This window comes from Salmo salar, chromosome ssa04 (genome assembly GCF_905237065.1).
Source record: "Salmo salar chromosome ssa04, Ssal_v3.1, whole genome shotgun sequence".
NCBI classification, from domain to species: Eukaryota; Metazoa; Chordata; class Actinopteri; order Salmoniformes; family Salmonidae; genus Salmo; species Salmo salar.
This window is the reverse complement of record NC_059445.1, coordinates 27,739,016-27,765,363: the sequence shown is the minus strand read 5'-3', so window position 1 is coordinate 27,765,363 and position 26,348 is coordinate 27,739,016. Positions and strand designations below refer to the sequence as shown.

Genomic DNA, 26,348 nt, shown 5'->3' with positions numbered 1-26,348 from the left:
GGTTTTTGCTCTCAAAACCACACTTTTTAAAGAGAAAAACAACACAATTGGATGTTCTAAGTCCACAACAATGCGTAAACCACATCAAGGGCTGCTTTTGAGGTCTGGAAAAAATATACATTTAGATTTTGGGTGTGTTTTGCAAGAGTTTGCAAAACAAATGGCCATTAGATTGATATCATTCTACCAGGTACAGTATGCATAGGCCACTTCGTAGTTAACATTTAATTGAGAAGGTTTTTCATTTCCACCAGAAGTAGCTTATCATTAAGCATCATCACTATTGGCTGTGCCGTTTCAGAAAGTTGCCGGAAAATACAAATCACTGATGCTGACTGACTGAACCAAATAGACTACACAACTCTCCTTCATATTAAAATGTCTATGTTGACCTGTGTAAAAACTGAAAGAAGTTTTCACACGCAATAAAAAACTGAAAAAGGTTTTCCCCTTACGTATCAGATTCTAGTGTGTTGTTATTAGGGGTGTGGCAACCTGGCTATACTCTTATTCTTATCCATAAATTGACAGTTGATACTCTTGAACGGAAAAGTGTTTTATTATGCCTAAATAGATGTTGGAAAAATATCTATCTGCAGGTTTATAGAACAAAACAGCTGTAGATTAGGAGCAGCATGCGGATGTGTGTGTGTGACTGTGTGTCTTGTCCTCCAAACTTGGAGGGCAAGCTGGCAGACAAGTTTGCTGTCACTCAGTCAGAATGCAGATCAGCGTTTCTTCTTCTTTCCCTACTCTCACATCGCTTGTTAGATATAATTCACATTGATAGCTACTAGCAAACGTCCTCGCCTATTGATTTATCATAGTAGCAGGCTGACAGGAGGCCGCAGTAATTTAAATGATTAGACCGAAACGTGCGATCAGAAGTGATTAGGTGAAATAGGAAGCAAGTGAAGGTAGACGGCTTCCATCTATCCAATCAGGGTAGCAGGATCAATGTACAACCCACTCTTCTCTTTACAGACAGGAAAACTAGCCAGTTGAGTTATTTAGAGCATGGTGTACGATACTGAGAAGGAAGACGACGCGCTCTTGGCTTGGCTGCCTCCTTGTAGCTTCTTTCTTGGTGTTCACAAGAGAGCTGTTAGCTGACGTTAGCTAGCTACTTTACATCACTTTAAACTCCGACAAACTGCTGTAACTTTTGATTGCTAGCAGATATTTTTGTTCAGATTTGAATAGTAGAGAAGTAGTGTAAGATTTCATATGCTCTAACTTGTTGTCGAACTTGTTGGGAAAGTGGGTGTCACGTAAACGTCTGTCAGACCAAAGATGTTAAATTGAGGTGAAGGAATGGTTCTCTCATCTTTCAAGTAAAAAACAAACATGGCGGCGCGCACAAACTACCCATCGTCGGATAACTTCAGATTGCTAGAAAGTGTTTTACTCAATTATTTCGATCAATGGTGAGCACACCCGTGATGTGATGAATTATAAATACTAATTGCTATTGCCTAATTCATATTGTGGTTTCTGTCAGCCGAGAGTTATCTAAATATGACTGCTTGTGTTATGTTCATCTTTTTTGCGGTTTGGAGGATTGTGTAAGGCTGTCACTACTTCTCTGAATGTCTGAACATTACATCCGAAAATAAACTGGTCACATTCAGGACATAACTTTGTAAGGACTGTGTTTGTGCAAAATGTTTCTGTGAAAAAACAGTGTGGCCAGCTCAAATGCTGACTGTTGCATCAATCGAAACTGGACCTTCAAAATAAGCATTCTAATCACATCGGTTTGAGCGTACGCTGCAGGGACCACTGTAGAATGATCACATCTGTTTGTTGGTACGTGTGAAAAAGTTAAAGTATAAAATATATATATATATTTTTTTAAGTATAAGATCAGTACTCCTACTCTGAAGCGCTTTATAAATATGGGCCCAGGTGAATGGGGTTCAGATAAGGTTAGGTGCTCTGAGACTGAGTAGGGAGTTAGTGGCCTCAGGTACCGTTCTGCTCTGTCAAGCCGCACTGAGCCTAGCTTAGCGCCATCACTGTTTTCCTCTTAAGTTTCTTATTATCCTGTTTTCCAAAATGAAATCAAAATTAGCTTGAGGAGTAGAGAGCACTGTATTGTCATAATCTGGATCTATTTGATGCGTACAGACTATTATCTTTACAAGCTTAAGGTACTGTTAGGCGAATGCCTGAATAATGAAACATTGTGGGTGTACCCATGGTGGTGATCAATAGGGACTGTGGATGTTCTTTGGGCATAAAACACATCTTGAATTGAACTGGCACGGTCTAAAGGTTTCCTCTATTCCTCTATTCTGGGTCATTCTCTAGCTAGAGGACTCCTGATATCTCCAGGATTGAAAAGTATAATTTTTGTCTTATATTTTGTTGTCTTTTATGTTTTTTTTTTAACTGTCTTTCTACTTCAAGTGCTGCCTGTCTTCCCAGCAGCCTACTTGGTGGTTAACGTGCAGATGATTGTTGGCACATCAACCAGGATTAAAGGGCAGGGCAATTTGTGACTGTTGTTGTTTTGGTAATCAGTGGATGTGTTAGAGGGGGAGTGGTTTCTCCTCTCCTAGGCAATTCGTACCGATCAGGAGGTGTGCTCTTCACCTTTGCAAGGCAATTAGCAATTAGTATTAGTTCTTCAGTCTCCCCTGTTTCCTCAGCGGCAGCTGAAACCGATGATCTCGTTGCAAAACTAAGACCGTCACCGAAACAAAGACGGTTCTGCCGAGTTGTTTGAGGTAGGAAAGAGAGGAAGGCTCCACACCACTCTCTCACTTGAGTATCTTACCTAGTTATTTTCAGATGTGTGTTTTTTATACCTGTTCACTCATCTCACTGTAAGCTGTCCAGATCCTCCCCACCCCTTGGCTGCAACCCTTCTAATTTAGTGTACCCTGTGTGCACAACCCATGTGGAATTCCTGGTCTCTGCCGATCTGCTGTCAAAAACGCGGAGTTCATCTCAGCCTATTGTACCCTTCAGTCCCTTGACTTTTTGGCCCTGACGGAGACATGGATCCCCACAGAGAATACTGCTACTCCAGCTGATCTCTCTACATCTGACTACGTTTTCTCTCATAGTTTGAGAGATTCTTGTGGTGGCACAGGGCTACTCATTTCTCCTAAGTGGAGTTTTTTTCTTTTCTCCCTCATCTCTCCGCTCATCTGTCCATCTACTCATTTGAATGCCATGCTGTCACTGTAACTTGTGCACTCAAGATTGACATTGTTGTCATCTTACATCATCAATGAGCTTGACACCTTGATAAACTAATTTCCTGACAATGGCTCACAGCTCTTTGTACTTGGTGACTTCAACCTCCCGATGTCTGCCTTCAGTTAATTTATTTCTTACTCTTTCTTTCCCCTCCTTGCCTCTTCTGACCTCACCTTTTCCCAGTCCTCCCATTCACAAGGCAGGTAATACGCTTGACCTCATCTTTACTAGAGGCTGTTCAGGCCCTTCCTTCCTGCTTCGTGGCTGAGTGACTAATTGCGAGCTTACAGAACAAGGCTGCGGGCAGCTGAGTGAAAATGGAGGAAAACAAAACTTCCAGAGGACCTATCAACCTTTCACTTCCTCCTCTCTACCTTCTCTTCCTCTGTATGCACTGCTAAAGCCACGTTGTATCATTCTAAATGTCAAGCTTCTGCCTCTAACCCTAGGAAACTATTTACCATCTTCTTGGTCACCTCCCTGATCAAGGCCCCAATCTCACCCAATTACTCAGCTCTAGGAAGAGTCTTGGTGGTTCAAACTTCTTGCATTTAAGAATGATGGAGGCCACTGTGTTCTTGGGGACCTTCAATGCTACTGACATTTTTTGGTACCCTTCCACAGATCTGTGCATCGACACAATCCTGTCTCAACACTCTATAGATAATTCCTTCGACTGCATGGCTTGGTTTTTGCTCTGACATGCACTGTCAACTGTGGGACCTTACATATACAGGTGTGTGCCTTTCCAAATCATGTCCAATCAATTGAAATTACCACAGGTGGACTCCAATGAAGTTGTAGAAACATCTCAAGGATGAACAATGGGAACAGAATAAACCTGAGCTCAATTTCTAGTCTCATAGCAAAGGGTCTGAATACTTACTCTATAGAGTGCTAAGGTATTTCTGTTATTTCAACAACAACAACAAATCGTTTCAACCTTTTTTTTCTTTTTCATAATTGGGTATTGTGTGTAGATTGATGAGGCCATTTTTTTATTTAACCCATTTTAAAGTAAGGCTGTAACGTAACAAAATGCGGAAAAAGTCAAGGGGCCTGAAAACGTTCCGAATGCACTGTTTATCATCTTGGATGTTGGCCCACCACCTCAAGCTCAACAAGACGAAGCTGCAATTCCTCCCGGGGAAGACCTGTCCACTCCAACACTTCTCCATCACGGTTGACAACTCCACGGTCCTAATCCAGGTGCTTGTCATCTCCCGTCTGGACTACTGCGACTTGCTGTTGTCTGGGCTCCCCGCTTGTGCCATCAAACACCTGCAACTTATCCAGAACACTGCAGCCCGCCTGGTTTTCAACCTTCCGAAGTTCTCCCATGTCGCCCTGCTCCCCAGCACTCTCCTCTGGATTCCAGTCGAAGCTCGCATCCACTACAAGACCATTGTACTTGCCTATGAAGCAGCAAGAGGAACTGCCCCTCCTTACCTTCAGGCCATGCTCAAACCCTACACCCCAACCCGAGCACTCCATTCTGCCACCTCTGATCTCTTGACCCCTCCACTCCTACGAGACGGCAGCTCCTGCTCAGCCCAGTCCAAGCTCTTCTCTGTCCTGGCACCCCAATGGTGGAACCAGCTTCCCCCTGAAGCTAGGACAGCAGAGTCCCTGCCCATCTTCCCGAAAACATCTGAAACCCTACCTCTTCAAAGAGTATCTTAAATAATCCCACAGCACCCCCCCTCGCACCTCACCCCGATCCACATACCCCATGTTAATATACATGTAAAGTATTGCAGCTTAATATTATGCACATTTACTTCAGCAGTGCTGAAGCTATGAATCAAGCTCCAACACTACTTTTTATTCAACTAGAACACCTAAACCAGGGGGGTGCATTGCAGCCAACAGGCAGTATGCAGCACTGTGCTAAGCAATACCACTGGCCCTGTGTTTCTTAAAATGCTACTAATGGAAGATTACATGCACCTGCATGTTAAAGCAAACTTGCTTGCAACCAAAAACTCACAAGAATAAGCCAGGAAAAAAAGTTGATCTCACGTTGTTACCGTGTCAAGTGATTATGATACCAGACAGCTGCATCTAGGTTCTCTACTCCTGCCTCCAATGAAATGTCGACCTATTAGGAGCATCAGAAACTGTAAGGATGCTAAATGTAACAACACTTATTGGAGTATAATAGGCCTATTTCATTCAAACGTTTCACCTTAAATGGCAAAATCATATAATATATGCCATTTGAAATAACTTTATTAGCCTACATTTTCATTTGATAAAAAAGTATAGGCTGTATAACTCAATCACGGTTGACCATGATTTAGTTACACATTTCAAATATGGACAGTCAAGGGATATTTTACCCCCGATCTTGATAGGAAATTACCATACCAGAATTTGTTTCAGTTAAAGAAAGTTGTATTTAATGGATTACATCAATTGGAATCGAATAAAAAAAGTAAGTAGGCTACACCAATGTCATGTCATTGCTCTGTGGTTTTATACAGGCTAGATAGAGCCCAATCATAAACCTTTAAGCTGAACAAATACCACTTTCTCTATAGAGTTCTCCAGCTTGTAGTCTTAAAACCCGGAAATGACTTACCTCTGGTTCGTTCAGCCAATCCCATGGTGAAAATTAATGGGGAAAGAATAGGGTTTTGGGATAAATGCCAAAAATAAGGTCTGAGGTTAACACAAACTTAGGAGATCTTATACATTTTCTTCTTTGAGGTAATATCAGTCAGTTAACATGACCTTTATGAATTATGAAGGCTTCATGTGCTTTGTGTTTTATTTTATTATAATGAACAAAAATATAAACACAGCATGTAAAGTGATGGTCCCATGCTTCATGAGCTGAAATAAAAGATCCCAGAAATTGTTCATATGCACAAAAAGCTTATTTTTCTCAAATGTTGCGCATATATTAGTTTATATCCCTGTAAGTGAACATTTCTCATTTGCCAAGATAATCCATCCACCTGACAGGTCTGGCATATGAAGAAGCTGATAAAACAGCATGATCATTACACAGGTGCACCTTGTGCTGGGGACAATAAAATGTTCATTTCTCTACCGTAAGCCGCCTCCAATGTCGTTTTAGAGAATTTGGCAGTATGTCCAACCGACTTCACAACCGCAGAACACGTGTAACCACGCCAGCTCAGGTCCTCCACATCTGGCTTCTTCACCTGTGGGATCGTCTGAGACCAGCCACCCGGACAGCTGATGAAAGTGTGTGTTTGCATAACCGAAGAATTTCTGCACAAACTGTCAGAAACCATCACTGGGAAGCTCATCTGTGTGCTCGTCGTATTCACCAGGGTCTTGACCTGACTGCAGTTTGTCGTCATAGCCGACTTCAGTGGGCAAATGCTCACCTTCGATGGCCACTGGCATGCTGGAGATGTGTGCTCTTCATGGATGAATCCCGGTTTCAACTGTACCAGGCAGATGACAGACCAGGCAGGCAGTATGGCATCGTGTGGACGAGCAGTTTGCTGATGTCAATGTTGTGAACAGAGTTCCTTGTGGTGGTGGGGTTATGGTATGGGCAGGTATAAGCCACGGACAACAAAAACAATTTAATTTTATCGATGTCAATTTGAATGCACAGAGATACTGTGACGAGATCCCGAGGCCCATTGTTGTGCCATTCATCCGCCACCATGACCGCATGTTTCAGCATGATAATACACAGCCCCATGTCGCAAGGATCTGTACACAATTCCTAGAAGCTGAAAATGTCCCAGTTCTTCCATGGCCTGCATTCTCACCAGACATGTCTCCCATTGAGCAGCTTTGGGATGCTCTGGATTGACGTGTACAACAGCATGTTCCAATTCCCGCCAATATCCAGCAACTTCGCACAGCCATATCAGAGTAGTGGGACAACATTCCACAGGCCACAATCAACAGCCTGATCAACTCTATGCAAAGTAGATGCGTCGCGCTGCATGAGGAAAATGGTAGTCACACCAGATACTGACTGATCCACGCCCCTACTTTTTTTTTAAAGGTATCTGTTACCAATAGATGCATATCTGTATTCCCAGTCATGTGAAATCCATAGATTAGGGCCTAATTTATTTATTTCAATTGACTGATTTCCTTATGAACTGTAACTCAGTAAAATCTTTGAAATTGTTGCATTTATATTTTTGTTCAGTGTACATAAATTCTTAAATTATTTTTGCTGTTATCCAAATAACGTCCAAAATCACCATTCATTTCCACATTTGCTTTGTCCATGGCGGAGTTAGTGCATTCAAAAAGACGCCATTACTATTTCTCTCCATAGTATGTCCTCTAATTTTTAAATAGTTAGCAGCAGCTGTCAATAATTAGAACAGAGAAAAAGCGATATACTCCGTTATGTTTTGTTAAAAGTGGAAGCCTACTTCTTTTACCTCAGCAGACACCAGAGGCTGTTCGTGTTCTACCATTGAAGTGGAGTGGTACATATAATAGGCATTGGTACAGATAATGGGCGCAAGAGTTCAAGATCTTCCAATAGGGTCCCTGAATGGACATCTTTTGACTCTCCCACTCGGTCATATTTTTGTTTATCGTCCCTCAGTTACATAGCAAGCCAACTGGCTGGGCTACCGTTTTGTTGTGGGCCTTTGTTTGAAAGGCTTTGAAGTTAGATCATTTCTTCTGATGTATATTTTAAGGGCATTCCATCGCTATCGCGAGGCCATGAGAAAGGTGAACAGTATATACAGTGAATGAAATGCTAATCTCGGGTCACCATGAGCCCAATTGATCTTTCTCGCGTTCTCAGCCAGGTGAGATGGACATGTTATTGTTAACATGAGCACAGGTCAGGTCGGAAGTGTGTCAGGAAGCATTGAATAGCTATGAAAGCCATAATTCCCATCATTATTATCTCCCGTCATCTCCATTCAACTGAAATGACGTCGGAGGAGGCTTGCATCTCCTTTTGTTGCTTGAACCTCCACTGTGCAGACCAGGCCTGGTAGTCCAGGTCATATTTGGTCCCTGCCTGGTGGCGTACACAAAAGCTCTATCTCTGGGAAAAATGACATAAGGCTTTTGATAAATGCCTCGTAATGACACCTGCGAATCCATTATTCCATCTGGGTAAAGAGTGGAGTCGCTCGAAGAATCATCGATTCAGAGTGTCTGGCAGCGAAGCAGAATTTGAAAGCAGTTGGATGCATTTTGCTGTTGATGTGTGGGTGGTGGATAGATGGATTACCTGGGGAGACCTGGATTTTTACCTTTTAAAAAATCCAATAAGACTGTTTGGTAATCCCCATGGTACACACACGTGATACACGGGCTCCTTCTGAGCTGGGCAGATAGGAGGGCAGGAGCAGCAGGTGTAATCCTCCCAGTCTGACGGTTTCCTGCATTCCAAATGGCACCCTATTCCCTATATAATGTGTCCAGCGAAAGTCTACACATCAGTTGCATAGTCTTCACACATGTTGCTGCCTTTCTATCAACTTGGAACAACTCTTAGGACAACATCTATCCATTGTTTTTGTCAACATTGCTCAGTATATTTGGTTGGGAACCATTGTCGGACAGCAATATTCTAGCCTTGTCTCAGATTTTTAGGCAGACTGAGGCTGGATCATTTAGGAACACTCAACACCTCTTGGAAAGCCTTTGGCATTAAATGTATGTAATTGTTCCGCTGAAAAATCAAACTATCCCAGGGTTAGGTATTCAGAAAACTGAGGCAGGGTTTCCTCTACCTTTTTTACCTAGGCTTTGCTCCTTTCATTTTTCTTTTGATCCTGAAACTCACTTTGCTGGTGACAAGCATACCCATAACACAATGCTTCTACCACAAAACTTTAAAATGCTTTTTCTGTATCTCTTTTTCTCTCACTATTTATCTATCTCATCATTGTTAGTAGCGTTACATCCTCTGGTTTTCCTCTAGTCTAACTTATTGTTGTCACTTACCGACATTACCATGCAATATCAATCTTATGTCGTGGGACGACATGCCCCAAGACCGTTCAGCTCTCTTACTGAATAATTCAATATCCATTATCCAAATTTAAATGATCATTAACATTCAGTATTTATAACACAAGGTTTCTCCCCCGGTGTTAGTTTAAATCAACTGATGTTCGTTTTCTATCTGCTTCCAAGTGGTTATTATGAAATGTGAGGTCTTGAGGGCATAATATGGTAATATTGATAATAATAGGAATAAAAAGAAAGGATAGACCGTTTATTCATTGTAGCTTCTGGGTGTGTAAATATATTTTGTCTGGTTATTTGAGTAGAATGTATATTCAAATCAGTAGGTGTTCTGTAGGACTGAATTCAAAGGATTTGTAGCTTCTTTGGGTTGAGCCAGGGTGAATTAAATATACTATATTTGTTTTGGGCTTTTGAAGGATTTCATGTCCTTACCAGGACTTGTCTTAGAAATGAATTGATCCCACATTAAACAGTACATTTGGTTGACATAGTTTATTTTTCTAAACTTTTTTTGTCTCCTATTGTCTTGAAGCTGTAATCAGCATGTCACATTCATAAATGTCTGTCACAATGTCACTCAAAGAGCAGAAAGTACTGTACAGTCTTTCACATCAGTTGCATTGATGTTTTTGAAAGAGCATTTTTCAGTACAGTTTTTGTTCTTTGAACAAATGAGCCTTTGAAACAAAAAGACAAAATTGGTCAGTTGCTATTGAAGGCCTCAGGGAATGAGAGTTGGCCATTTATTTTCGTAATTTAATTGAATAACCATTCTCTTAGTTCTCTTTTGTGCGAAGGAAAGAAAAACATGAAAATGGACTGCATTGAACATTCTTCTCTTAAGAGTTTTCTAAACTCTACAAAACAGATGGCCTGGAAAGTGCTTATCTCAACAGAAGACTCCTTTTGAGGTTTGAAAACACCCTTTAACTTACCCAGCTTAGAGTGATGAGGTTGGTGTTGTGTTTTACCTCGCAATCATTGAACCCTAAAATCACAAAGTCTCTTCCTTCAGAGAGGATTGTGTGGAAAACACTATTTCCGAACATTTCCATCAGAGTTCCGGAGGCATCAATAGAGACCATTAGAAGAAACCCACTGGGCAAACACTGGTTGAATCATAGTTGGAGTGCCATGAGATGGGCGGTGTTTGGAACTACACCATTGGTTCCATTGTACAAGGCTCAAACAAGTGCACCTGAAGTGCTCTATTTGAAAGTTAACACATACTATTTGAACCCAGGTCTAGCAGGGTGAAAAAACAGAACCACCAGGTTGTCAAAACCCTGTATGGGGTGTGAGTGTGGTGCCTGCCTGCCTGCCTGCAAGGGGTCATACGGTCCAGATAACTGAGTCACCACCAACACTAATGATTGCTGACAGCAGGCGGTTGCTTCAGATTGCGTAAATGGGGAGGGCAAAAATGTGGCAAATTGGGCGTAATCAACCCACCTCATCACCTACCTAATCAGACAGTTACTCTTTCTGCGGGACACATCGCTCCTTCCCTGCCACCCTACGGCGAGTGACACTTATGAGTAAATGCATCCCACTGCTCTCCCTATGAATGAATGCATACCTGATCCATTCTTGATAGCCCCGCAGACTTTTAGGTTGCATTTATTCTTGCTTTTTTTGTTGTCTCTAGCTCCCCTGCTCTTCAATGTGTGTGCTCGAGTGTTGAGCGAGATGCCAGTTCATTTGCTTTTTACTAGGATAGTCATTGGGATGAATGATGGTTCATTCAGCTGGTTCATTCAGCTGGTTCGGGGTTATACTGTCCTTTCCATTTAGTTTTGAGCTGCTGTGTGTGTGTGTGTGTGTGTGTGTGTGTGTGTGTGTGTGTGTGTGTGTGTGTCTGCGTGCGTGAACATTTTTATGCGTTCTCGTGTGTGTGTGTGTGTATGTGTGTGTCTGCGTGCGTGAACATTTTTATATGTGTGTGTGTGTGTGTGTGTGCGCGCTCGCATGTGTTTGTTGCTGTGTCTGTGTCTCTTTTCCCTAGTGGTCAATAGATCCCCTAGCTCTTTATTTTCATGGCGTACAGATCAATAACAGGGAACCAACCCACTTAACGCAGACCGACAGAATCCATATGGCCTTAGCTGACCAGCCCAGCAGTAGTGTTACTAACACATTGTGTGACCGCTTGAGTCGTCGTCCCCCCCCTCCCAATTAATGCTAAAACAGAATCCATATGGCCTTAGCTGACCATGCCAGCAGTAGTGTTACTAACACATTCTGCGACCTCTCTAGTTTTCTCCCACCCACAGGCTTTTGTTTTGTTGAGCTGTCCATTCATTTTAGCAACAAGTGTCCTCAAGCAAGGACATGTCTTTTCTCCTTGTCAGAGAACAACCACCCCTCCATTTTTATCTTCATTTACTTGACATGGAAAAGGAGAAAATAATTTAGTCTGTTTTTATCTATATTTTCTGATATTTAAAGTGTAAACGCTTCTTTAAGGCATGTGTTGCTGTTATTTGCTAGGAGTAACATTTCTTAAACATTTCTTTCAGATTACAAATACAGATTGTCCTGGAAAAATCTGAGATAAGTGATTGAAAATAGCAGTTGTCCGCTTATCTTACTAAAACTTAAAAACCCTGACTTATCATCTGCTGTTGTCACGTGTGCTCCCTCTCCGGCCTCTAGGTCACCAGGCTGCTCGTTATGGCGCACACCTGTTACCATCGTTACGCACACCAGCGCGTCATCAGACTCACCTGGACCCATCACTTCCCTGATTACCTTCCCTATATATGTCACTCCCTTTGGTTCCTTCCACAGGCGTTATTGTTTCTGTGTCATTGCTGTGCATTGTTTGTGTTTTCTTGTTTGGATTGTTACTTTTATTTATTAAAACACTCACTCCCTCAGCTCACTCGTTACAGCTGTCCTCAACTGGTCAGAAGTAGTTGACTTTAAAGGGAATAGGGTGCCATTTGGTACACCAAGTTTGTCTGTGACATGATGACTACCTGATCATTGTTTCTATTGGTTATTATAGGATATAACCTCATGTAGCCACAGGCAGTGACTGGCATTTTACTAGGTATGCTAGTATGGCTTCCTTAGCCTCCCAAGAAACACTGAAAACAACACATTCCATGTACTGTCCTTTTGTACAATACTGTCACTATGCCAGCCAGACCTGGGTTTATGTAGCATTTGTTTTCACTGAAATACTTTGAGAGCTTGATTGGGCATTGCCTAGAGTGCCAAGTAGGTTAGGGTTTGCACTTTTGGAATTATGCCATTGGTTCCAATGGCTACATCAAGCCACACAAGCTCAATCAAGGACAGAAAGAAAACAAGTACTTTCCACGTCATGGACATGAGAAATATAAAATTGTCTTGCCTTGTTTCAATTATTGCGCAGGCATCCGTGAACTTTTCTGTCACTCCATATTGGCTGCCAGAAATAGAGATGAGGAACATTTTATTTTCGTTTTCTCTCCAGGTTGTTTTCCTTTACTTCTTTTTGCTCTTTTGCTCTCTGCCTGTCTGGGCTCAGTCGTGTGGCGTGCTCTGAACTTTGCTCTTCTGAGCCTCTGAGCTTTTATGAAAATCCCTTCTGTTGAATCACCCACTGTGAGAAGACAGCCCGACTTTTTTCCCATGCTCGTCCACCGTCCACTTGTTGCTGTCAGAGAGAAAGAGAGAGAGTGCATGTGTCGTGTGTACGCTACCTGTATCCACAATGCAACAGGACAGGGAAGATGGGTATATTTCCAGAATAATGGAATCTTTCTACCTAGATGCTTTTGATATTCAACAGTTTTCAGTATTATTTTTAATTTGACAGTGACATTGCTGCTTTTGTACCATACATTCCTTCTATTTTGCATTAACACTGATCTAGTAAGTCTTTAGGTGTAGATTTTCCTTGCTGTTATTCCGTTTTTGAATAAGTCCGTTCAACCTTGGACGTGACCATATTTGCTTTTGCGATAACAACTCTTACCACCATCTAGCACCCACACCATTGTGCAGTCTACCTACACAAAGCTAAGGGCTTAATCCCAAATTGCTCCCTATTTAACCTAACCCATAGGGCTCCGGTCAACAGTAGTGCACTATATAGGGAATATGGTGACATTTGGGACAAATCCAAGCTCTCTCTTCAGAAGCGAAGCCATGTCCCGGGGATTCAAAGGATAACTAAGATCAAAGAAGACAAAAGGAGCGGAAGTCTTTTCTCAGCTTTCCTGCCAGTCTCTCGGTAGGCCGAACGGTCAGCTTCCGTTTCTTTAATATTCGGTGCCACAGGTCATTTTGAGGAGAAGAGAGAGATGTGCAATCATAATAGCAGTCTTTCCGCAATGGACACACATATATACACACACACACACACACGAGCTCTGTTATTCTCTCCTGCCTGTCGGATCTGACGCCCACCTAGAGCAAAGATCACCCTTTACTGTGAAGAGGATCGACCCTGAAAAACGTCTTCAGTTTCTGAAATACTTCTGGGACTGTGGTGCAGACTACAGAATACCACCAGCTGGTGATAAGAGACTTAAAGCTGGAGTTCACTTCTTCCCATTTCAAACGTGCTGTAGTGTCTTTCAGAAACGGTGTTTTTGTCACAATTTCCCATCAGGGAGAAACTAAAGGTTTAAATGGCCAATGTGTGTGGTGTTAAAATTGGTCTTATTATTATTTTTGTATTTTGCTTCATCTTTCAGTAAAGGACCTGGATCTGGAGTGTTTTTTTTAAGCAAGAAAGGCGTTTTGATATCTAACCATCACTTTGATATACAGTGTCAAGAAAAAGTATGTGAACCCTTTGGATTTACCTGGACTTCTGCATAAATTGGTCATCAAATTTGATTTGATCTTCATCTAAATCACAACAATAGACAAACAGTCTGCTGGAACTAATAACACAAATTATTGTATTTTTCTTGTCTATATTGAATACATCATTGAAACATTCTCGGTGTAGGTTAGAAAAAGTATATGTGAACCCCAAAGCTAATGACTTCTCCAAAAATCGAATTGGAGTCAGGAGTCAGCTAACCTGGAGTCCAATCAATGAGACGAGATTGGAGATGTTGGTTAGAGCTGACTTGCCCTATAAAAACACAAATTTGAGTTTGCTATTCACAAGAAGTATTGGCTGATGTGAATCATGCCTCGAACAAAAGAGATCTCAGAAGACCTAAGATTAAGAATTGTTGACTTGCATAAAGCTGGAAAGGGTTACAAAAGTATCTCTAAAAGCCTTGATGTCCATCAGTCCACGATAAGACAAATTGTTTATAAATGGAGAAAGTTCAGCACTATTGCTACTCTCCCTCGGAGTGGCCGTCCTGCAAGATGACTGCAAGAGCACAGAGCAGAATGCTCAATGAGGTAAAGAAGAATCCTTACAGAAATCTCTGGAACATGCTAACATTTCTGTTGACGAGTCTACAATACGTAAAACATCAAACAAGAATGGTGTTCATGGGAGGACACCACGGAAGAAGCCACTGCTTCCAAAAAAACCCATTGCTGCACGTCTGAAGTTTGCAAAAGTGCACCTGGATGTTCTACAGCGCTACTGGCAAAATATTCTGTGGACAGATGAAACTACAGTTGAGTTGTTTGGAAGGAACACACAACACTATGTGTGGAGAAAAAAAGGCACAGCACACCAACATCAAAACCTCATTCCAACTGTAAAGTATGGTGGAGGGAGCATCATGGTTTGGGGCTGCTTTGCTGCCTTAGGGCCTGGATAGCTTGCTATTACCGATGGAACAATGAATTCCTAAGTTTGTCAAGACATTTTGCAGGACAATGTCAGGCTATCTGTCCGCCAATTGAAGCTCAACAGAAGTTGGGTGATGCAACAGCACAACGACCCAAAACACAGAAGTAAATCAACAACAGAATGGCTTCAACAGAAGAAAATACACCTTCTGGAGTGGCCCAGAGTCCTGACCTCAACCCGATTTGAGATGCTGTGGCATGACCTCGAGAGTAGTTCACAACAGACACCCCAAGAATATTGCTGAACTGAAACAGTTTCGTAAAGAGGAATGGTCCAAAACTCCTCCTGACCGTTGTGCAGGTCTGATTCGGAACTACAGAAAATGTTTGGTTGAGGCCAAAGGAGGGTCAACCAGTTAATATATCCAAGGGTTCACATACTTTTCCCACCCTGCACTGGGAATGTTTAGACGGTGTGTTCAGTAAAGACATGACAACGTATAATTGTATGTGTGTTATTAGTTTAAGCAGACTGTGTTTGTCTATTGTTGTGACCTAGATGAAGATCAGATCAAATTTTATTATGAATTTATGCAGAAATTCTGGTATTTCCAAAGGGTTCACATACTTTTTATTGCCACGGTATATCTACAGTAACATACATTTACCGTCACATACAGCTCTTACCAGGCTCACTAAAGCGCACACACACACACACACACACACACACACACACACACACACACACACACACACACACTCATTAAAGCCAATGCAGCGAGGTGATTTGGAAGAAGGAAACAGGTGAAAGCTTAATTTATCTTCTCCAAAGGAAGGAGAGACCGCTCTCTTTGCTCTCCCTTGAATAATAACTGCAGAGCGCACTTCACAACCTAATTAGCTTCAGTTGTCTGGCTGATCAAGTGGCAGGAGAATTTGCCTCTTTATCAGCAGACGCCACACAGTGTCCAGACAGCTCGCCTCACAGGGTTGAACGAGAATTGAACTAATGTTACCCCCCCCGCCTCCCTCCCTCACCTCCAGGTGGTCAAGATGATGATCATTGTGGTGGTGACCTTTGCCCTCTGCTGGCTGCCGTACCACGTCTACTTCATCGTGACGGGCCTCAACAAGGCTCTGATGAGGTGGAAGTCCATCCAGCAGGTGTACCTGTCAGTGATGTGGCTGGCCATGAGCTCCACCATGTACAATCCCATCATCTACTGCTGCCTGAACAGCAGGTAAGGAGAATACACACATGTGCACACAGGGAGACAGCTAGGCAAGCAGAAATGGGAGCATTCAAGGGCGGAGGCACATACACACACGTAGCTATATTTTCATGGTCGATGGTTGAAAAGGGCGGGGAAAGTATATTTATGCTGTTGGCCTGCATCTGCATAGGTTCATAACAATCCTTGAAAAGCAACTAAGGTGCATTACAATTGTAACGGGCGTCGTATAGAGGGGACCAAGGCGCGGCGTGTTGAGTGCTCGTGATTATTCTTTCATGAAAAACGAAACACTTTACAAAGACACAAAATGACAGCAAACAGTTCTGTCAGGCAACATACAACTAAACGGAGAACAACTACCCACAAACACAATAGAAAAACCCCCAACTTAAATATGATCTCCAATTAGAGGCAACGAGTACCAGCTGCCTCCAATTCGAGATCAACCCAAAAAACAACAACATAGAAATAGAAAAACTAGAACTTAAACATAGAAAACCACTCAAAACACCCCCTGTCACACCCTGACCTACTTTACTATAGAAAATGACATCTTACAAGGGTCAGGACGTGACAAGAATCTCCTATTTGAATATCCTGTAATCCTCTGAACAGAGCACACGAGAGATGTGCTTCAACAAAGGTCCAGGCAATGGCAACCCTGATAACAGATCCTTTTGTGATGTTCATGCCCTCTTGAAAATGCAAAAAAAACTAAAAACATATTAGGTATTTTAGGACTGAGGCTTGGAAGTAAAGCTACTTCAAGGACATCACTGAGAAATGCTGAAGAGACCTGGAAATCAAAGCATAATTTAAATTGGTTACCATTGCATGCTTTCTGAACATGTTCTTTAAGCCACTCAGTGCTTAGGTGGGTAGTTCGGTACCTGTGTGACTCATTCTTTCAGGAACAATGCAGGTACAGAACATGGAGGTATGACGTCAGGTGTAGTCATATAAGACCCTCTCAGTGTCACCTCGTGTACACACACACAAACACTCGCACAAACCTACACATACGTAATGTAGCTGTATTTCCATGGTCAATTAATCCTAATGGCACGAAAAGAGCATGGGAATTGTATATCCATCTAGACAAGCTCTATGCCTTAGTCTGTCCTTTGCCCGGCCTCGGAAATCTCATAACCATATTGAACACAGAGCAAGACCTCCTTGAAGAAGCTTCAGTGCTCTGAATCCAGACTCTGAGTGTTGATGAATGCTTGCTTGTGAATGAAGCTCCCCAGTGCACTTAGGCACACACAGGCAATTATCTAAAGCACATAGCACTCTTACCATCAACACAATCAGGCTATTCAGGAAGGATGTGCAGTGTGGTATGTTGTTGCTTTGCCCCCTTCATGATGTGAATATATAAAAACAACAATATTAAATCTTTCTTGGCTATTATAAGTAAGCCTTGTCCGAGCCAAAATCTCCAGTTTCGGTAGAGTTTGGGAGTTTGAAGTATACCCCTGGACAGGACTCTAAATGATAAATGTTTTATTTAATGTATTTATTTAAGTACTGTATTTTGTTGTTTATTATCTGGGTCATTAGCTGACTTTAAATTGATGGAGAACACAGAGCTGTGTATGTTGCAGTCGATTAGGTTTAGTTTCCTGTTTAATTGTTTCTTTGTTGCTGTGTGCTTTCGGTTGATGTTTTATGTCATTATACAACTCTCTCTTCAACCTCACTGCACTGTACACATTGGTATGTCATTTGATTACTGCCGCCTTATGAAAATCAGATCATCATGTGAAACCTGGATTGTGTTCAGTAGGTAGAAAACGTTTTGAAACGTAGTGACACAGGTGCTGTGCTACTTGAACTCGTCCAATAAGAACACAGAATTTCCTTTTCTGTTGGAAAACATTTTACAAACAGCGTGGCCTTGAACACTACCCGGTTCGCAAAATCACATTTCATTCACCCCCCTCTCTATTCGCCCAGGTTCCGGGCTGGCTTCAAGCGGGCGTTCCGCTGGTGCCCCTTCGTCCAGGTGTCCAGCTATGATGAGCTGGAGCTGAGGGCCACCCGCCTCCACCCGGCCCGCCAGAGCAGCATGTACACCCTGTCCCGCATGGATACCTCCGTGGTAGTGGTGTATGACCCTGTAGACGGAACAAACAACCAGAACCAAGCCAGGAAGAAGAGCTACGTCAACCAGAGAGTGGAAAACGGGCTTGGTTGCAATGGGAACGGGGCCAAGGCTAAGGCAGGCTGCGCCCCCAATGCTGAGGCTGAGGACTTCTCCTAAAGGAGGGCATGCTGGATGCAGACACACTGTCAGGCATGATCAAACACACAGGCATGTGTTCACACATGCAAGCATGTATAGAGTGGTAACATATACTGTGTACAGTACATGCAAAGACAGGTAGACATTGCAAACATACATACATGCTGTCCCTATCAATACACACATGCAAACACACACTTTTCAAAGAGTTCAGAGAATATCGCTGAAAACACATTTTAGATGAGAAGCAGGAATTAATTGTCAAATATAACCATCAGATAGTATATTGTTGTACGGTCTGTAATACTATGAAAATCACTGAAGTGTACTGTATATAAAAACATGCATAAGAAAAAAAGATGTACAAAAAATGCCTGTCCCAGTAACATCCTGAATGCAATGGCTACTGAGTGTTTAAAACATTATGAATACCTGCTCTTTCCATGACATAGACTGACCAGATGAATCCAGGTGAAAGATATGATCCCTTATTGATCCACTTCAATCAGTGTAGATGAAGGGGAGGAGAAAGGTTAAAGGATTTTGCTGGGTTTTTCACACTCAACGTTTCCCGTTTGTATCAAGAATGGTCCACCGCCCAAAGGACATCCAGCCAACTTGACACAACTGTGGGAAGCATTGGAGTCAACATGGGCCACCATCCCTGTAGAATGCGTTCGACACCTTGAGACCTCTAGATTCCATGCCCCGATGAATTGAGGCAATTCAATATTAGGAAGGTGTTCTTGATGTTTTCTACACTCAGCTCCAAAAGTATTGGGACAGTGAAAATGTGTTTGTTGTTTTGGCTCTGTACACCAACACTTTGGATTTGAAATGATATGAGGTTAATGTGCAGACTGTCAGCTTTAATTGGAAGGTATTTTCATCCATATCTAGTGAACCGTTTAGACATTACCACACTTTTAGATTCTCTCTGCTACAGTAGATACCAGAGAGAAAACATTTTCTGGAGCAACCGATATCTTTAGGTAGTGTGTCCATAGTTACCATTTGTAGCAGTGGGTTTTAGCTGTAGTCTTATGTCATGTATAGAATGACTGGTCCCAGTTTAAACAAACTACAACTTAGAAAGGCTTCATATAGCATACTGAAGTGCAGACTGTCAGCTTTAATTTGAGGGTATTTCCATCCATATCGGGTGAACCGTTTAGAAATTACAGTACTGTTTGATTATGCACAAATACCATACACCTCAAAAATGCTAACCTCCCCTGTTATTGTAATGGTGAGAGGCTAGCATGTCTTGGGGTATGATATTTGTGCGTCTCTAACATTCTCACTCATCGTTATTCACGATTCATTCAGGATTATTCATAATCATGGTAGCATCCACATTCATGTAGAAGTGTTTAGAAATGTATTCTTATTGACGATAAAAGGACACAATACATTACATTCGGCACAAAACAATCTGAAACACCACCAAAACACAACCAAAACAGTCTCATCTCTATAGAGCTGCTGCCTATGCTGTCTAACAAAATCACTATTTTGTAGTTCTTCAAAGTAAATTAGGCATACTTTTATGACTGCTGAATACCAACTATCAATCACTTAGATCATCTATTTTCAGGTAGATACCTCCGAAGCAACAGCTACTCTCTATATCCCCTCATGATTGCACATTCTTCTCTGTCTTCAGTAGCAGGCGGAAAAGAAACACAGAGCGGACAAGTAGATGAGCAATGGCTTATGGTCAATGTAGTTAATTACCACTTTATGCGCTAAACTATATAGAATATTGGCATGTTGGAAACTACAACTCCCTACTATATTGCACAGTTCAGGCTGGATCTGATTTATCTCTAGAGAAACTGTGCAATGTGCACATTGAGCTCACAGAAAACCTCAGAAATAAATGGAATTCAAATAATTGAACTGACTTTGGTCAATTAGTGGTTTTAGAAACCGAAAAATAATCTACATTTCGGTTAATTGCTCAGCACTACAAATACTAAACTTGTGACTGCTTTAACACACATATAAGTGAATTTGTCCCAATGCTTTTGGTCCCCTAAAATGGGAGGAGTATGTACTGTACAAGAAGTGCTGTAATTTCTAAACGATTCACCTGATATAGATGAAAATACCCCCAAATTAAAGCTGACAGACTGCATTTTAACGGCGTAGTTATTGTATCATTTCAAATCCAAAGTGCTGGCGTACACAGCCAAAACAACAAAAAATTTGTCACTGTCCCAATACTTTTGGAGCTCACTGTATATAACATATTTTATATGATGAAATACTGTATACATTTGAAACAATGTACAGAGTTCATGTGAAGAGCTACAACAGCGACAGCATGCTACGTCATCAATGTATTGTTTACGCAATAATGTTGGCCAGTACTCCATTTACAATGACGTGCTGGGGGGAAACAGGCAGAATACATGCCTCGCTGACGACGGTTCTTCTGTATGCACGGTCCTCATTGAGCTGAATGATCCTTTCTCATCACACCACACACACACACACACACACACACACTCAGCACTGTGGGAGATTTAACATGTCATGGAGGGGCCCCTTAAATATATACAGACACATCGGAGTACACCTAAACATTCCCTCCTTTGATCTTTTGCTTACGGAGCTATGATTGGAACACTGGGCTTTCCGTGTTACTTTCTGGGTCATGCTATTGTAAACTGTATAGGCTAGACTACCGTGCGCCAGATCATCATGTGACGCTCTAACATCAGCACATTTGATTGACCTGTGTTTTAGATATAGGCGTGCTCGATACTAGAGAGAGAACATTTTCTGGAGCAACCGATATCTTTAGGTAGTGTGTCCATAGTTACCATTTGTGGCAGTGGCTTTTAGCTGAAGTCTTACGTAATGTATAGAATGACTGGTCCCAGTTTAAACAAACGACAACTTATAAAGGCTTCATGTGGCATACGTATGGTCTTCGTAAGCACTGCACAGATTGTACATGTCAAGTCTGTCATGTAGTTACATCATGTATAGAATGACAAAGTATCCGTCTATCCCTCCATTATGCCCCAGTTGTAACCTCTCTAGCCACTTAGTGATTTCCAATGGAAAACACTGTTGATTAAACTCGCCAGTAAGAAATATCTTTGTTAATTGAGTTTTGATAGCCTGCCATCGCTGCAGTGAATCTGGTTTGATTACCTAATGGTCCCTCAACTTTTTTCCCATAGTCCCTTGTGTGTGCGTGTGCAAGTGCATGTCCTTGTGTGTCAGTGCGTGTGAGAGTGCACGTTTGTGTGTGTGCGTGTTAGGTGTTAGTGTGTATGCACATTGTTTTTCCTCCATAGTCCTACATGGTCAACATTAGGTCACCATTGGCAACAAAGCAAACTAACGATTACACAGATGTGCACATAAATAACTAGCTAATTGTTTATCTAAAGCGGCGTCATTGATCTGAATCCGAATGCTTAGAACAGCATGAATAGATGCCTATTTGTTACTGCTAATGTTTTAAAGCAGTGTCCATATTTTTCTAGTTTTCTATGGGTAGCTTTGTGGTTGATACACGCTTTCAAATAAGAAAACAAGTGCAGGGAAAACTGATGTGGAATGGAAGAAAAATAGCAGATGACAGTTGCCCTTTTTTTTTTAGCTGCCCACCTACTTTTATTTTGCCTTCATATTCCCATTGAGAAGTGCATCACCTCCTGCATTGTACTTACATACAGCACTGTAGCTTTGAAAGAAATGGCCACAATGAGATTTTTATACGATCACAGTGTTTATGTGTGTGTGTGTGCTTGTGCGTGTGTGCGCCCACGGAGCAGAGTTTTCATGATCACAGTGTGTGTGTGTGTGTGTGTGTGTGTGTGTGTGTGTGTGTGTGTGTGTGTGCGTGCATCCACAGTACAGTGGTTATATATGACCACAGTGTTTAGAGTCAAGATGTCAGGTAAACCCTTGGGCCATCAATTAGAGGGGTGGTATTTCTCCCCTGTGTGTGTGTGTGTGCTTGCGTGCATGTGTGCATGTACTATATATGTGTGTGTATATGTGCATTTGTGTGTGTGTGTAATCCTTCTGGGTTTAAATCAAGTGCTGGCACTAGCACCAGGCTTCTCTTCAGCCTTTGTCTTGTTTGGCTCGACACTCAAAGAGAACAACCACATTTGGTTTAGGGTATTTCTTCCCCTGACCAACGAGCCGTGTTATACCCAACAGCCCAGCGCAGTATAAAGACATTACATGCCATAGCTCAGGTTCCACGGCTGTCTGATAGGGGGTCTCTAGGGGGTCTCCTGCCAACTCCCTCAGGGGGAAAAGATAATTCAAAGCCTGATGCACTAGTCTTACCTTGGCCCCCCAAGGCCCTTGTAGCCGGTGAAGTGTTGTATTTTGTCACAGTTTGAATTGAAATGTAATGGTTTTTTTCCAGATGACAGACTACCCACCTGTGGCCCTCAGCTTGACTTAAAGATAACATGAAAATAACAGCTGTGTGGATGAAGAAAAAAAACTGCCGGTAGTAAGGTAACAAACTGTACGCACAGCAAGTCACATTCAATAGCGTTATCAAATATCAGTGCGGTTGCATCGCTGTGACAGGTTGCATCACAAGTGATGGAATGTAGTTCTTTAGTTTAACACTTGAGCATGATACCTAATTTTAAAGCAGTGCATTTATGCAATAAAATGTGAGGATTGGAGTCATCATAGAAAATTCTATGGTGATATAGAGGCAGGAATTTGGCACGATGTTGTAACGGCAGTGAGCAGGTTAATCAAAAGATATTAAGAGTATTATAACTTTGATCAAAGACATTTCTAAAAAAAAAAAAATCATGACACGCACTTTCATTCGTTTGTTTTGATATAAGCTAACGTGACCATTCGATTTGATAGTGATGTAAATGCACATCAGTGAAATCAGACTAGATTCAGTTTAATATTGCCATTCATCTTCTCTGCGAGGATACCTCCGATGTGTCTTTACCCTAGACATGAAGTCAACATGGTCTTACCAGAATATGTAAAGACAGTGACGTTAAACCATTGTAGTTATATGCCACTTAAGCTTACGTATTAGTTGTATATCACTTACAATGACATGACTTACCTAATCTGATGTGTTACTTGTGTGTCACTTATTGCTCTTATGTCATTGTAAAGACGTATTGTCTATGATTAGGGACAGGTTGTCCTAATGTCCTATAACGTCAACATTCTGACATATTTCTAATGAGGTATGTCTGGTGTAGTGTTGTTGGAGAATGCCAATAGAATGTTCTAAGCCTTTATGAAAGAATGTAAAGAAACTTTGGAGACGTTATGATTCAAGAATGTAAAGAAATACTATATTTGCGTCGTGTATTTCATTACGTGTTGTCATGATGTGTTTTAGCTACAGTATTTATCATTCAATGGCAAATCAAGCTTTTCATCGATAGCCAATTGTGTTGATACAGTGTTGGTATTCATTAAGATATGGTTTGATACAACAAGAAACAAAATACAGCAACAACAAAAAAAAATGTTGTGATGTCAGTCGCCCTTTGTATATTTGTGTTACTGAAGACAATGTTTTCGGTTTAATGTATAACTAATGGTGCCTCTATCAAATGGTAGGTCTTTTTGCTTTGCAGTTGTCCAGATGAACTGATTTGATAACACTTCATTGTAAAGGACCCTGAATAAGGATATACCACAGAGTAATCAGTCATAACACCTTTACAGTGCTAATGGCAGCATACAGTATGCAACAAACTCCCAGTTGACCAATGCTGTGTAGTGACTTAACATTGGCATAAGATATTATGAATGTTCATGTAGTGCTTCTAAAGTTGTAATGTGATGCTTATGCATGTGGTATAAAGTATTTCTGCATAACCTCTTCTAAAGTTTGTTTTTATGGGCCAGTTTCATGTACCCAGATTAAGTTTATTAATGGCCTCAAAATTTGCTTTGAATAGGCTTAATCTAGGTATGTGAACCCAGCCTGTACTAAACAGTATTGTTCTGCTATCAATGTACAAAATTCTGTCTTAGCTTAATGTCAAGGGTCTGTCTATGGTCTTATCATGCATGTTTACATCTACACAACCAAAAATATGGAATTTAAAATACTTTATTGTAATGTAAGAAACATACACTTGGAAAATCCTGTTTGCTCAGATTGAAAAGTGTTTTATGTGGTTATGAGTTACATGTACATTTACAAGCGGCATATGTATAACTTGCAGTTTTTCACAGTGATAACAGTAGCACAGGCCCTTCCAATTTAAGACGTGTAATCATAAATCAATACATTCAATTCTGTGCATTGTGAACAGTTTTGTGTTAGTTATTTATGACCAATTGGTGGAGTTTTGGTTGACTTTCGTCACAACATGGACTTTGTCATTGTCAATGGAAAGTGATCCTGTAAATAAAATAGTTTTATGTTCTTTATTAGGTGTCCCTACTAATTCTTCTTGTTGATGCTGTGTCAACATTCTGCGGTATTTACATGATCATTGTGCAGTTGTGGAAAAAGTACCCAATTGTCATACTTGAGTAAAAGTAAAAATATCTTCATTGAATATTTGTCAAGCAAAAGTAAAAGTCACCCACTAAAATACTACTTCAGTAAAAGTCTAAAAGTATTTGGTTTTAAATATACTTAAGTATCAAAAGTAAATGTAATTGCTAAAATATACTTAAGTATCAAAGGTAAAAGTACATTTTTAAACTGAACCTTTATTTAACTAGGCAAGTCAGTTAAGAACAAATTCTTATTTACAATGACGGCCTATACCGGCCAAATCCGGACGACACTGGGCCAATTGTGCGCCGCCCTATGGGACTCCCAATCACGGCCAGTTGTGATACAGCCTGGATTCAAACCAGGGTGTCTGTAGTGACGCCTCTAGCACTGAGATGCAGTGCCTTAGACCGCTGCGCCACTCGGGAGCCCAAGCAAACCAGTTGGCATTTTTCTTGTTTATTTATTTATTTAAGAATAACCAGGAGTACACTCCAAGACTCCACACTAATGAAGCATTTGTGTTTAGTGAGTCCGCCAGATCAGTGTCTGGAATGTTCTCTTGATAAGTGTAGCGGGGTGCGTAATTGGCGGCAGAGAAGTTCGGCGCAGGAGAGCAGAACTGGGTAATAACCGGACATTTATTAAGCAAAACCAACGGCATCCAGAACAACAAGATAAATGAGCACAAAAATAACCCGTCGTGCAATCACGGGGAATGTGCACAAGCACTACAATAAACAATCCCACACAAAGACATGGGGGGAACAGAGGGTTAAATACACAACAAGTAATTGAGGGAATTGAAACCAGGTGTGAGGAAAAACAAGGCAAAACAAATGGAAAATTAAAAGTGGATCGATGATGGCTAGAAGACGCAGCACGGCCCGCTGGAGGTGAACATGGGCGGAGTCCTATGTCTCCTCCGCGCGCCTGAACCAGTCGTCCACCGCAGGAGCCTCGGTCTGACTCTGATGCCAAGACGCCAGAACCGGCTGGTACCCCAGTACGCACTGGAAGGGGGAGAGGTTAGTGGAGGAGTGGTGGAGCGAGTTCTGAGCCATCTCGGCCCAGGGCACGAACGCTGCCCACTCCCCGGCCGATCCTGGCAATACAACCGCAGAAACCTGCCCACATCCTGGTTCACGCTCTCCACCTGCCCATTACTCTCGGGATGAAACCCCGAGGTAAGGCTGATCGAGACCCCCAGACCTTCCATGAACGTCTTCCAGACCCTCGAAGTGAACTGGGGACCTCGATCAGACACTATATCCTCAGGCACCCCGTAGTGCCCGGAAGACGTGCGTAAAACAAGGCGTCCGCTGTCTGTAGGGCCGTAGGAAGACCGGGCAGAGGGAGGAAATGTGGTCACTCTCCATCTCCACCCCCGAGGTGGAAATGCGGTACCATAGGAAGGAGACGGACTGCTGGAAGAACAGGCATTTCTCAGCCTTGATGTACAGGTCATGCTCCAACAGTCGAACAAGCACCCTGCGCACCAGGGACACAT

At 41.9% G+C, this 26,348-nt stretch overlaps 1 protein-coding gene across 1 annotated transcript in view; it reads left to right on the top strand.

Annotated features, from left to right (window-relative positions):
• Positions 1-24,765, top strand: part of LOC106602710 (neuromedin-K receptor) — a 37,326-nt gene extending 12,561 nt beyond the window's left edge. The window contains exons 4-5 of the mRNA XM_045716773.1: positions 15,910-16,106; positions 18,060-24,765. Coding sequence (XP_045572729.1) covers positions 15,910-16,106; positions 18,060-18,366 — 504 coding nt within the window. The 3' untranslated portion in view covers positions 18,367-24,765. The remainder of the gene's footprint in view (positions 1-15,909; positions 16,107-18,059) is intronic.
• The last annotated feature ends 1,583 nt before the right edge of the window (positions 24,766-26,348 follow it).